This window comes from Myotis yumanensis, unplaced genomic scaffold (assembly GCF_028538775.1).
Source record: "Myotis yumanensis isolate MYYU_CA2020_CCGP unplaced genomic scaffold, mMyoYum1.0.hap1 SCAF_18, whole genome shotgun sequence".
NCBI classification, from domain to species: domain Eukaryota; kingdom Metazoa; phylum Chordata; class Mammalia; order Chiroptera; family Vespertilionidae; genus Myotis; species Myotis yumanensis.
Window position 1 is genome coordinate 14,139,625 of NW_027223769.1, and position 13,539 is coordinate 14,153,163.

Sequence of the window (13,539 nt, forward strand, 5' to 3'; positions counted from 1 at the left end):
CAACTCCCTTCCTCCCGCCTCCCTGCGGCATTAGTGTTTCATTACCCGCCAATGGCTGGAGCAGATCTATGGCCCGGCCCTCTCTCTGGGGTCAGCACATTTTTCTGGGCACAGAGCCGGGGAGGGGCCTGCAGCGGAAGGGACTGTTTACAAGGCGCCCTGGGTCCTGGTGGGTGGGAAGATGCCCCTCTTGGGTGGGAGCAAAGGGGACACTTGGGGCTGCGGCAGCCGTCACCAGCCAGGGACACAACAGGACGCAGAAACCACCTGGACCCGAGTGAGTTAGGGGAGAGGAGAGGAGCCGCAGCTGTCTGAGCCAGGTGGCCGGGCCGGGGGTCAAGGCTGACCGCCAGGTGGCCGCCAGGGAGACTCTGGGAAAGACCCCCTGTCCTCCCTCAAACCAGGACTAGGGGGCAGCTGTGGCTGCTCCGAACCCCTCTGGCCAGAACCTGCCTACCAGCCCCACCCTGACCCTCAGTCTCCAAGCTGCGCACAGGGTGGCGCGAACGAACCACATCAAGGCAGCAGCTTCTAGGCAGTCGCAGCACAGGGGGCCAAGTGGGGGCAAGGCAGGGCCACACCCGGGGGTCCCAGGCCACAGCTGTGTCCACGGGTGCCTTGGGGACCCTCCCCGTAGGTCAGGGCCTGCCTGGCGGGTGCCACCCCCACCCTCCGGGGCAGAAAACAAGACGGAGCCTGATGACACTGATGCCCACCCCCTCCCCGCAGAGCAGCGCTGGGATGGAGCGAGGTGGGAGTCCCCCCTCCCCTCTGCTTTCTTTGTGGTTTAATTAGTATTTCCAAGTGGTGCCATCCCTTAGGGAGCTTGGCAGGAGAATCCAGGAGCGGCACAGTGACAGTGTTCTTAATTAGGAAGGGCTCCTGGGGCTGGGAGCACCAGGTGCGGGGGGAGACAGGTGGGAGGGGTCAGCCCTGGGCCACCAGCTCCGTCTGCACAGGCAGGTCACCTGGCAGCGGCCACACACAGGGACCCCAAGTGTTGGGCAGGGCCCCCTTGATGGGTGCTAACAGTTAGGACAGAAACATAGAAATGTGACGTGAAAATGTGGGCTGGCTTTTCCATTTCAACTCCTTGTTTGAGCAATAGGTAACAATAACAACCATTGTTTAGCAAGTGCCGGTTATGCAAACACCATTTTAAGCACTTTACATGGGGTTACGGGTGGAATTATATTATGTCCCCCCACATTCATGTGGGAGCCCCAACCCCCAGGACCTCAGAATGTGCCCGGATTTGGAGATCAGGCCTTTAAAGATGCGGTGAAGTTAAATGAAGTCATCAGGGTGGGCCCTGACCCAACATGACTGGTATCCTTATAAGAAAGGATTAGGACACAGCCGTGCACAGAGGGAAGACCGGGCGAAGACACAGGGAGAAGACGCTGTGATAGGCCAGGGAGAGGCCCCCGGAGAAGCCAGCCCCCCGACAACCTGATCGCAGACTCCCAGCTCCAGAACCGCGCAGACACCTGGAAGCGCCCGTCTGCGGTGCTGGGTGGTGGCACCTGGAGGACAATCACACCCACGAATGGACTTACTTTGCATGGACCCCCCTGGTAGGTTCTGTGCCACCTCATTTTGCAGAGAAGACAGAGGCCCAGGAGAGCAGGGGTTTGGGAGTGAGGGATTTGAACCCCGCAATCCAGTCCTCCCCTGTGGAAGGCCACCTTCCCACACCTGGGGCCTGTGGTCACACCCACCACGCATCCCGGGCACTCACCTGCCGGCTCTCGCTCCTCCAGACGCCATTGACGGTCTTGGTAGGGGCGATGGTCACCACGGGGGGCGTGCTAGGGACGCTGTGGCCCCCGGGGGGGACGATGATGGGGCCCATGGGCACGCGCTTGGGCGTGCTGGCAGGGGAGCTGTGATTGGTGGCTGGAGAGGACACAGGGGACGACTCACTGCTCAGTGAAGACCCTGCAAGAGAAGGACAGAGCCTCAGCGTGGAGTCAGCCGGTTCGGCGCCCGGCTCATGCTTCCAGCCCCATCTCAGACCCAGACCTCATCTGAGAGCCGTGAACAGCAGCACCCGGACCCCCAGACTTTATCACATCACAGCCAAGATTCAACTAGTGCCAGGCATCAGGCAGGCGAGGGCACACCTGTCCCACCACTGGCACTGTGCACGCAGCCGCCCAGCAGCATGGTCACAGGGTTGCATGAGCTTGGGCGGCTGTGTGCTCTGCGGCCAGGGGTGCAGAGCTGGCACCTGAAGGCTTCTCATATGGATTCTGGGTATCAGCCTTGGTCTGGGTAGATCTGGCATAAAGGCTGCTGCTGACAGTCCTGAGTAGCAGCCTGGGGATGCCCACCTCACACCCGGACTCAAGGGGCAAACGCTGACCCCCTCTAAGGATGTACAACTGGACACCTCTGTCTCTAAGAGCCCCACTTGGGGCACCTGCAGACCGAGGAGGCGGCGGCGGAAGCAGGTGTCAGCACCGACCTCCCCTTCTGGAAGGAGAAATCCCATCAGCTTCCAGGCATCCTCCCGAATTTGTTCCTCCACACTATCTCCAGCGGCCACTCTCATGTTACCAAATAAAACCTTAGCTTAGAGGGTGGCCTACGGCTCACGGGCTCGCAGACGATCGCAGCTGCCAAGGCATCACTGAGATGAAGGAATTACCGTGGTTCACTCCCTCCCGACCCAGAGGCCCCGATCAGCCAAGTGCGGCCTCAGTGACGTGATCAGGAGGCAGAGTGGCCTCAGAGAGGAGGCCCCACGGACAGACAGAGCTCGGCCCTGAGCCAGGTGCTCTCACCCGGGCCTCTTCCGTGTGGCTCCTCCCTAGCATTGTGCACAGCCTGCACAGCTGTACGGGCAGCCCTATAGGGAGATACCCGGTCCAGCCAGACCTGCCCCCACCCAGCCCACAGGCTGTGCCCCAAGAGCTGCCCAGCTCAGCGACCCTGGAACAATGCCCGGCCAGGAGGCCCCTCACTCCCAGCTCCCACCCGTCAGTACCCGGCCGGATGGGCAGTGAGGAGCCATGTGCGGGACGCTGTCCCCATTCTCCAGATGGACCAGGCAACCACGGCCCACACCCTAAAATTTGGCAACCCCCAGTTGCCTGTGCCAAGCCCCGGAACCAAGCACTGGGTTTAGATCCCAGCTCTGCCCCCACCAGCGGGGGCAAGCTCCCAGCCTCCTGGTCCGATGCCCTACCGCCAGGGGACAGCCAACAGGGCAGGACGGGAGCGGCCTTGCTTCCCGCGGGGAGGCCTCCGAGGTTCTGAAACAAGCTGGGGCTGACCCAGCGGCTCCCGGGGGCCGGTGGGCTGCCGTCCACTCTGACAGCCGATGGAGGAAATCCCGGTGGTAAGTTGGGAGGGTATGGCACCCAGACGCTCGCCAGGTTTGTGCAACTTTGGGAAACAGCCTGCGTCTCCTCAGGCTCTGTTATCTGCCCAGGGCCTGGCCTGGCATCCTGCTCCTGGGTCTGTACCTGGCACAATAGGGCTGGCGTCCACCAAAGTGGTGTCAGGATAGAGCAGGCACAGAGGGCAGGAAGCAGCCAGAGCCTCAGGCACAGAGGCAGTCACAGCAACACCACCGAGTGAAGATGAAAAATGAGAAACGCAGCTACAGGGTCTGAATGCAGTTGTACCTGCTGTCCACTCCCCGCCCCCCCCCCCCCGAGAGGGGCGGGGCCTCACTGTTTCCGGCCTGTGGTTCACTCTGCAAATTCGTCTCACTGGACGCTTACGGTCTGTGCACTCTTTTGTAGGTATTTATCCTATATAATAAAAGCCTAATGTGCAAATCGACCAAAGGCAGAAAGACCAGTGGAACGACCGGTTGCTATGACGTGCACTGACCACCAGAGGGCAGACACTCAACGCAGGAGCTGCCCCCAGCCTGCAGGCCCCAGGCCAGCCAAGGTGGGTGCCAGTGGGGGGGTTCCCCGATCATCCCACAGATTGACCCTGATCACCAACCAGGCCTAGGGGCCCTACCCGTGCATGAATTTCGTGCTCTGGGCCTCTAGTATTTGGATAAAAAGCCCATTTAAATTTTTTGAAAAATACAAAATACTAGGCAGGGATCTTGCTCTTTAAAAAAGGAATTTCCATGGAATCTCTACCAATCTCCTTTTCCTGGTTTGTGGCATCTTTATTGAGATATGACTCCCACACCAAAGAACTCCCCCATATCAAGTTTGTGGATTCAGTGGTTTTTAGTATATTCACAACTGTGCAACCATTACCACAATCAATTCTAGAATGTTCTCTTTACCCCCAAAAGAAACTCCCTACCCATTAGCACTCTCCCCTCACCCCAGCCCCTGGCAACTACCGATCTGCCCTCTGTCCCCATGGATTTACCTATGCTGGACATTTCATGTAAATGGGACCATACGACATGCAGCCTTTTGTGTCAGCTTCTCTCACTCAGCATGATGTTTTTATGGTTCACCCAACTGCACCCTGTGTCCGGCCTGCATCCTTTTCATGGCTGAATAATACTCCACTGTATGAAGGGACCCCATTTTCTTGATCCATCATCATCAACGGATGGTTGGGAGTATCACCTTGTGAGTGGTGTTGATGTGACCACTGCGCATAAAGCCTCAGATACTTGGCTGCCCGAAGGACCTACTGTGTGCCCAGCTTGCACTCTGGGCGACCCTGTCTAAACTCTGCCTGTGAGTGGAGGGAGGGTAGATATTCATGCTCTGGAGCCAAAAATGTAAAGAAATAAAACAAACACCCCAAGAGCCCCCACCCATCAAGGCAGAGGCTGCAGCTGCCCGGAGGCCAAGTTGGGGTCAAAGGCCAGACAGACTGTTGTCCTGCAGGGCTTAGGGAAGATGAGACCAGACACCTTGAGTCCCATCCTGCACCAGCTTCTGGGCCTCAGGGAGGGAGGCGCCTACATTCCCCCTGGGGAGCAGGAGCACCGGACAGCCCAGGGGATTGTGGAGCTGCCTGGGGAGACTCAGGGCCACCTGGCCTCTGCCCGCTCTCTTCCCTGCACACCACCCTACATCATTAGTCTCCGGATTAGCCTCCTTTCTAAGAATGAGGGGGCTGGGGGGTGGGGGGCGCCTGGGAGGCCATCCACAATTAGTGCCTAATCCCTTGGGGCCGGGCTGTCAGTAGCCAGCGGAGCACGCCATCGATCCCTGACCACGCACCCGCCAATTAGCGAGCGGCCACCCGACCCTGTTCTCTGGGCGGCGGCGGAAGGGCCGTGATCGCTGTAATTAACTGGAGGCATGCGGCGGGAGGCAGTGGACGCAGGCGGATTGGAGATGACAAGAGGCAGAGCACTCAGTGTCACCTCTGTTGCCTGACTTCGAGGATTAGCGCCTCGGGCCGCCTGGGCACATGTAATTAACAGCTGAGACCCCAAAGATGCCACAAGGGGAGGGGAGGGCGGCCTGGAAATAAAGCTGCAACACTGCAGCAGCCCTGTCAGCTCTCCTCGACGTGCACTTCACCAGCCACGCAAACAACTATTGAGCACCAACTGCATGCCCTTAACAAGGATCTCTGTGTCACTAAGGACCGCCCTGGCTTGGGACACTGTAGGGTGCAGAGGGCAAGGACTGGTCACAGTCACACCAAATAGCCCTTGTCCACCAGAGGCCTGACCCTGCACTGAGTCAGGCTGCCTAGCTTGGGGGCGTGACAGAGAGCAGAGAAGATGACGGTGACCACCTGCTCTTTCTCTAAAAAAGGACCATGGGGACACCTTCCTGAGAGGCACGTGGGGCTGGGGGGGCAGCACTGCATGGACAGCTCGGAAGCCAGCGGGAGGCAGCTGCTACCGATTTGCAAGTGAGCAGCAGAGCAGCACGGGTCCCTTCCGGCTGAGCTTCCCAAGTGCAGGCCTGACCTGAGACCCAGAGCCGGCGGGGAGGGAGCCCGGGGATCCTCTGTGCTCTGCTTGCCCGGCCCTCGGCTCTCCCGTTTCTGCGTCTGTTCTGGTCTCTGGGCCGACCTTACGCTGTGAGAACTTTGTCAGGCCGTCACAACCCTGGGGACACCATGACTCCGGCTGCCACCGGTGGACGCAGTGCTGAGGGAGCCCTCGGCCTGGTGTGGGCAGCGGACCGACTGGGAGACAGCCTCCCACAAGCCCCTCTCTCTCCAGGCGGCTCCTTCACCATCCCCAGCCCCACCCAGGATGTAGGAACCCTGGCCTGGTGGCCTCATGCCATTTGGACCCGGAAAGGGGTCTGGCCATCGATCAGCCGGACCCCTTCATGTGTGAGGTCCACAGGGGCGGTGCGGCCCGAAGGCAGCCTCCCGGCCAGCAGGCAGTGGAGTGGGACAGACACTGGACTGGACTGTCCCAGTTTGGGTTCTGCCTCCTTTCCCTGAAAGGTCCCCAAGGAAACGGGAACAGTGGACCCTGAATGGAAGTCCAACCTGTGCCGGTGGGAACGGGAGCGTGGGGTCAGGGAGATGAAGACCCCGTCAAAAGCACAGGGTAGTGGGGGTGGGGTGGGAACCCTCAGGACTCACAGCAGGCCTGGCCCAGAGGGGACAGCCGGGCACAGGACACTCCCACCTGCCACCTGGAGCTTCTCCACTGGCTGGGAGGGGAGGGGGACAGGCGGAGTCCGCACTCTACTCCATGGCCACAGCACGTTCCTGCACCTGACTTACTGTCATGTGACTGTGACTGTCACTAAACCCAAGCCAGCAAGGGTGAGATGCAGATCTTTACCACCAAATGCATTTCCAGGGGCCAATGACTTGCTGGTGAGCAGGACTGGAAGGCCGGCAGGCTCCTGAATTGAGGGGCAATGCTGCTGTGTTAGGGTGCAGAAGCCGAGAGGGGTACACCAGGGAGGCAAGGGAAGGGGGGTGAGGAGGCCGAGGGGGCTCAGGGTGACAGGGAAAGTCACTGTTGCATCATCACGGCCAGGGGAGGCCAACGCTCCTAATATCCAGAGCTGGTCTCACCCGCCAGTCCACTGCTCTGCTCGCCTCCCCCGCTCACCCTGCCTCCCCTCCCATCTCGCCGGCTCAGCTCCCAGGCATGCCTGCTGCCCCTTCCCAGGGCTGCGTTTTCCCCGGTTCAGCCTCCCTTGCCCACCTGCCTCCAGAATCCCAGCCCAGCAGACAGAAGAGAAGGGAGAGGCACCGAGGGCGCCCCTGCCGGAGCTCACACCTGTGCAGAGACAGATGGGACTGAAGACACCCACAGGGAGATGCCACCTCGCCAAGCCTGCCAGCCGCAGGCTGACACACACGCGCGAGCGGCGAGGGTGCCAGGCGGGATCTCTCCTCCCCGTTTGCTTTGTGGCAGCAGCACAGGAGGCCCCTCAGGCTGGCTGAGTGATGGGCAGCGGAGGCAGTCACAGCCCCAAACAAACAGCGGGCGGGCGCTCCCACCGCCCTGGGACTCAGGGGCCGGACCTTGGTTCCAGGCGGCTCCAGGGGCTCAATGGTAACCGGACCCGCCTGCAAAGCCAGGGACAAGACGAGGCAGGCAGCCAACTGACACTGGGGAAGGAAGCTGGCTGGGGACCCAGCGTTCGGGGCTCTGGACCTGAACAACAGCTAGAAATTCAAGTCCAGCTGCCACCATCGCCACCCTTGTCAACCTCCTGATGTCTGATCCAGAGAAAGCCGTGGTAGCTTGGTCATTTCACAGGCGACAAAACCGGTGCCTGTGCTCAGTGCAGACGCCGCGGGGTGAGGCCGCTCGCCCGTCCCACAGGCTCAGGGCGGCCACGTCACACGCCCGACACGGACGTGCTCCGCTGGAAGACGCCATGGGACGTGGATGGGCTCAAAGGCTTCAGAGCCCACCCTTGCTCGCTCCACCGCGCCCAGCACCTGGCCACAAAGAAGGCCCCCAGGCCACAGCTGCCGGAGGAGATCCCACCCCCACAGCCGAGCCCCAGGCCCTCTCCAGGGGCCGAGGAGCTGTGTGCTGTGACCATCAGCCTCCGCAAGACGTGCAGGGACAACAGTGGATGAGTTGGGATTGGCCTGATGTGTCCCCGGATGTGCACAGGCCCGGGTGTCTCGGGCACCTGCCCCCAGTGGCTGAGGACGGCGGGCCCTCGGCTCTGCAGCCCCAGCTCTCAGCAGCCAGCGCGGCAGCCCCACGGGAGGTGCCGCCGCAGCGGAGGCGAGCAGATTGCCACACAACTTGTGAAAGCCGCCCTGTCACGCTCCGGACGGCGGGGACACAGGCTACCAGACTCGCCCTCTGTGGGGTGCAGAGGGGAAGGGTCAGGCTGAGGAGGCTCCTAGGACAGAGCGAGCAGCTATCAGACCCCAGCCAGGGCCAGGCAGGCCCAAAGGGTGAACAAACTGTCTCGCACCCTCACTCAGCCGTTCAGCAAGCACCTCCAAGCCCCCGGGCCGGTTGGGGACACCCGCAGGCCCTGCCAGCCCTGGAGGAGGCTGAGGGGGCCACGGCCTGTGACAGGGGTCTTGGGACTCCTTGCCTGGGACTCATTTCAAGGCCCAAAGTGGGGCTTCAGACACCTATGGGGGCATGGTTTCTGTCCAGAAGAGGTTCTGGGAGGGGCCTGGCAGGAGGGGAGGCCAGCCCAAGGCTGGAACTGGCCTAGCAGCTTCCAGGGCGGAGGAAAGGCCGAGTAGCCCGGGAGACATCGCTTTGACGGGCAGGGCAACGAGGCACGGGCTCCAGTAGCTGATGACAGACATCAGGGGCACTGCCTGCGTGACACCTCAGTCCAAGGTGGGGCCCCTTGGCCTGCCACTGACAAAGGGTCTCATGGTGCACTGGGGTCAGACCCAGACTTGGGATTTAGACCCAAACCTGTAGCCCGAGGCTCCTTCCAGAATGTGGTGCGGCTTGGTCACTCCGTGGGCCCCTTTCTCCCAAGGAGTAAAGACCAGGGACTTGGGGAAGGAGAGAGGCCGCCCTGGGCCTGGACTACCCCATGCCATCGGCACAGGCAGGACCAGCTGTGGCGGCAATGGCTGACCGCAGCCCGGATGGGCTGGGCTCTCTGCCTCTCACTGCGGCCAGCCCGAGACCCGGGCACAGCTGCCAGTGTCCAGGAGCACCCCCCCTCCCCACAATGGAGGCACCTCCTTCCCAGGCCCCTCCCAGGGAGGCCCTCAAGCCCCAGGCTGGGCTTCTGGAGGGGGAGGGGGCAGAGGAGAGGGTGGTGGCATTAGTGGTGGGGGTGGGGGTGGCAGTAGTCCGGGTAGAGAGGAACTGGCGGCACTGGCAGCCCTCATTCACGGCACACAGCTGCTGTGCCTGGCGCTAGCGTGTTCCTGCTGAATCATCAGGATCTATGAGGTAGATGGTATCCTCATCCTGAGAAAAGACAGAGGTGAGGTGACAGGGCCAGGGTCGCATAGCCAGGACGTGGACCAGAATCCACTAATCGCCCGATAGCACCCGCCCCGGGGTGGGTAAAGGGTCAGGCGGTCCAGGCGTAGCAGGCATCCGGCCCCTAGGGATGGGTGCCCGGCCACACTGGCCACAGGGGACTGATCAGGCCGGTTCTGCTGCAATGGAAAGCATGCACGTTTGGGAGTCTCAGGAAAGATAAGGTTCCCCAGGAGGGCCGACTCCCCGCAGCCTTTCTCCGGCAGAGCAGACACAGAGCACAGATTACTGCCTCTGAACTGGAGTTTTAAACCGCACCCTCAGGACACGCGAGGAAAGGCATTATGAGCCGGAGAAGCAGAGGGGACAGCTTGGTCCGAGGCTCAAAATAAGATGACACGTCCTCAGCGGGGGAGGGGTGTGGGGAGGGTCAAAGGTGAACCGGATGTGCTCCAGGCTGGGACAGGCACTCGGGCAGCCTGGGGCTGACAAAGCCAAAGCCAGTCAGCTTTCCATGGGTCGGCGGGGCGGGGCAGGGCGGGCGGGGGCCTGTGCCGGTCTGGAAGCTGCTCTGGCTCCAGCACCTCTGCCTGCGGGGATGGTGCTGTGGGAGGCGACCATGGGGTCCTGAGCCACCTCAATCCCCAGGTGCTGAGATGCCAGCACTTCCAGGAGTATGAGGGCCCTTACCCCACTGTCCGGGGCCCCCCTCAGAGACAAGAGGCCTGGCAGGTGGCAGTGTCCTGTGACACGAGTCCTCTCTGCTGATGGTGTGGGAAGCTTCAAGCTCAATGATGTTGTCCACCCACAAAACAGAGAACAGAGGCCAGGGCTACGCTGAGCACAGGCTGGGGGGACGGCAGCATGTAGCCAGCGCTCAGTAAACATCACTGCTGTGACTAAGGAGGGAACGGGGTGTGTGCCACCCAGCTCAGGGGCGCTGTGTCACGGGAAGGCACGAAGTCCTGCACTGCACCGTGAAGGGGCTGGAAGGCAGCGCACGGCTGTGACCCACAGAGGTAGCACCAGTAAAGCACCCCCATGGCAGAGTGGCGGCCATCGGGTCCCGGGTTCTTTTAGGGGTGATGAAAAGGTGCTGGAACTAATGGTGATGGTTACAGAACTCTGAATACACTAAACATCAGAGCTGTACCCTCGCAGTGGTTCTCAACCTTCCTAATGCCACGACCCTTTAATACGGTTCCTCATGTTGTGGTGACCCCCAACCATAAAATTATTTTCGTTGCTACTTCATAACTGTAATTTTGCTACTGTTATGAATCGTAATGTAAATATCTGATATGCTATATGTGTTTTCCGATGGTCACAACCCACAGGTTGAGAACCGCTGCAGGGTGACTTTTATCTTAAAAAATGAACAAGTGTAACCCCTTGCCCACTGCCAAGCCTGCCCAAAGTCCCCTGGTTGTCCAGTTAGGGAGGAGAGGCAGAGCAGGGAGCTGGGACATGCTGCGCTCTACATCGCTGCGCCCTGCACCCCGTGCCTCGCTGCCCCCGGCTTCCAGAAGCTGCCCCCTCTTTTCCCCCACACCCTCCAGGGAGGCACGGACTACTGAGAGCTCTGAACCATGGCAGGGGGGCACAGGGGCCTCCTTCCCTACTGAGGTCACCGCTCAGGCTGGTGGTCCTCACCCCGCTCTCCAGACACTCGGAAAGCCAGCAGCAGCAGCAGCTTACAACCTGACCTCTCTGGCCTCGGCTTCTCCGGCTGCGCCATGGACCAACTTGGCTGCCAGCCACTTCTGCAGATGGAGACGGCAAGGCCAGAGCAAGGGTGACTCAGTGAGAAAAATGGGGCCGGGCATGGGGTATGACCCAGAGAAGGTGCCATAGGGTCACTAAGCGTCTCATTTCTTTACCTCAAGGCCCTGACTAGGGCTGAGCAGATGGAGGATTGCAAACTGAGCTCACTGCCATGGCTTCGAGCACTCCGCTTTGCTCGTGGCTGCCACAGCCAGGTACAAGGTGACGAGGCCCAGGCACACACACAGCAAAACTTGAGAATCAGAACATCCTAGGGTCCACATACTGCTCCAAGGCCCACAGATGCCGAGCCCCACCCAAACTTCCGCTTTCTCAGCAGAACAAGGGGAATAACCTCAGGAAACCAGCGGCAGACACCACGCTTTGACGGCGGTAAGAGCTCAGGCCAGCGTGGGTCACCTTCTACCGACACTTCCCAGGGCGTCACACAAAACACCCGGCTGTAGCCACAGAGCCTGACCCCCGTCAGCAGCACACTTTGTTCCCAGCCAACGAGGCCCAGCAGCCTCTGGCACACCGGCTGCCTCCTGGGCCGCCACTCACGCCAGACGCTGGGCCAGCCTAGGGCCTTGGCGAGGAGCCAAAGAGCCACTGAGGCAGCTCCTGCGCCCTGTCCCCGGCCTACACGTGGGCCCGCATCTGTAGGCCTCTCCACCACCTGCCTTGGCAAGGAGGGACGTGTGCCCTTTCATTGCCATATCCTCTGCAGATGTGGGGTGTCACTCTGGGACTCTAGCCCAGCGGGCCGGGAGTGGACACAGCTGCTTGCTGAAGCCCTGACACTCGGGGTGACTCAGCCCAGGCGGGACCAGCGTCCTCCCACACGCTGCTTTGAAAGCCACGCCAGCCGTTTCTTTGTCTTCTGGAACGCTCTTAGAGGAGACAGCCAAAGCAGGGAGCTGCTGGGCAAACTCTGCCCCAGGGGCTTCTCACAGGCTCCGAGGAGACCCCGGCACCTCAATTCCAGGTATGTGCGCGGCTCCCCGGGCGCCCTGCAGCCTGCCTGGGCTGTCTGGTCTGGGGCCTCACTGGGTCCAGGCAGAGAGCTCAGCTTGCTGCCTCCTCTGGGCACCTGCTCTTCAGCTGGGCGGTGCACTGTGACCCCAGGCAGCCAGGCCTCTTGACACTGACGCTGTCACGTCTGCAGCCTGTCGCTCAGAAGTGGCCATGGGGTCCCCAGGCCGGCGTGGAGGGTGAGGAGGGGTGTGCATGCAGCGACGTGGAAGGTCTGCTGGCAGCTGCACTGCCCAGGTGGACGGAGCAGGCCTCAGCGAGTGGACGTGAAAGCAGGCCCCAGTGGTCCTCCCTCCTGGGCCAATGCCATCCTGCCCATCAATTCTAAGCTCATTCCCCCCACACATCCTCCTCCATCCCAAAACCAGGTAGTACAAGGGGCCTGGGAAGAGACGAGATCCCAGAATTGAAGAACCCCCAGCAAGCCCAGGTCAGGGCAAATGTCTGTTCCACTGAGCTGAGGCCACAGAGCCACAGGAACCGACACAGCTCCTTCCTGCACACGTGTTTCCTGGGCGCCCTCGAGGGCCCTGGAACCCAGATGCCAAGTCTTGGGCCTTTGGGGCGAGGCAGACGACAGGCAGAGGCACCCAGAGTACCCACTTTCTCTGCCCCAGATGTGGGCCCCCGCCTCCTAGCGGTAAGTCCAGAGGGTGTCTAAGAGGCCTGCACCAGAAACCGCATGGGCCCAGGTCTCCTGGCAGCTCGGTGAGAACCGCCCCTCCCCCCACTCGTCGAACCAGCTGCCCTGGTCCACAACTAACACGGGCCAACAGGACGCTCATCCTGAGGAGTGCCCGAAGCCAGAGGCATCGAGAGCCTCAGGGTTCAAACAAGAAGAGGGAAGCTCAGAGAGGGTCAGCGTTTGCCAATGTCACGCAGCACGTCACTGCCCAAAAGACACCAGGAGCTAGGGGGACACCAACCCGTCCATGCCACCGAGCAATCCCTGCTTCAGTGAGGTGGGGAGCTGCCCCAGAAACCCTGTTCCAGGATCATTCAAGTGTCCAGAGCCTGTTCCCTGACACACTGGGATGGGTATCAGAGCCTGGAGCCTCATGGCTCTCTAGGGATAGCTGACCTGGGAGTGGGCTCCCAGGGGCTCCAGGGAGGCGGGTCAGGGCTCAGCACTCCCGAGGCCACTCAGGGCTCCGGTGGCCAAGCAGGTCCACCTTCCTCAGCCAGGTGCACATCCCACCACTGACCCCCCCACGGTGGCTCCTGGAGCCAAGAAAGGACAGAGGCAGGACAGAGCAAAAGCAGAAGCCAAGCAGAGGTGCCCATGGCTGGGTGGGCTCGCTGGCCGGGCAGGGGTCCAGGAGGGCCTGCAGCTCACTGTGCTGCTCCCACCAGACAGAACCAGCACAAGAAAACCAAGATGGGACTGGAGCCCTGGCTCCTGCTGGTGGGACCAGCTGCTTCCCGGGCCGCCC

General features: G+C 61.3%; 1 protein-coding gene across 8 annotated transcripts in view; it reads right to left on the bottom strand.

Moving 5' to 3' along the window:
• GSE1 (Gse1 coiled-coil protein) overlaps positions 1–13,539 on the bottom strand; it is a 419,522-nt gene that overhangs the window by 23,457 nt on the left and 382,526 nt on the right. For all 8 annotated transcript variants that reach the window (XM_070398663.1, XM_070398662.1, XM_070398661.1 and 5 more), the window contains one exon: positions 1,742–1,941. In XM_070398663.1, the coding sequence (XP_070254764.1) occupies positions 1,742–1,941 (200 nt within the window). The remainder of the gene's footprint in view (positions 1–1,741; positions 1,942–13,539) is intronic.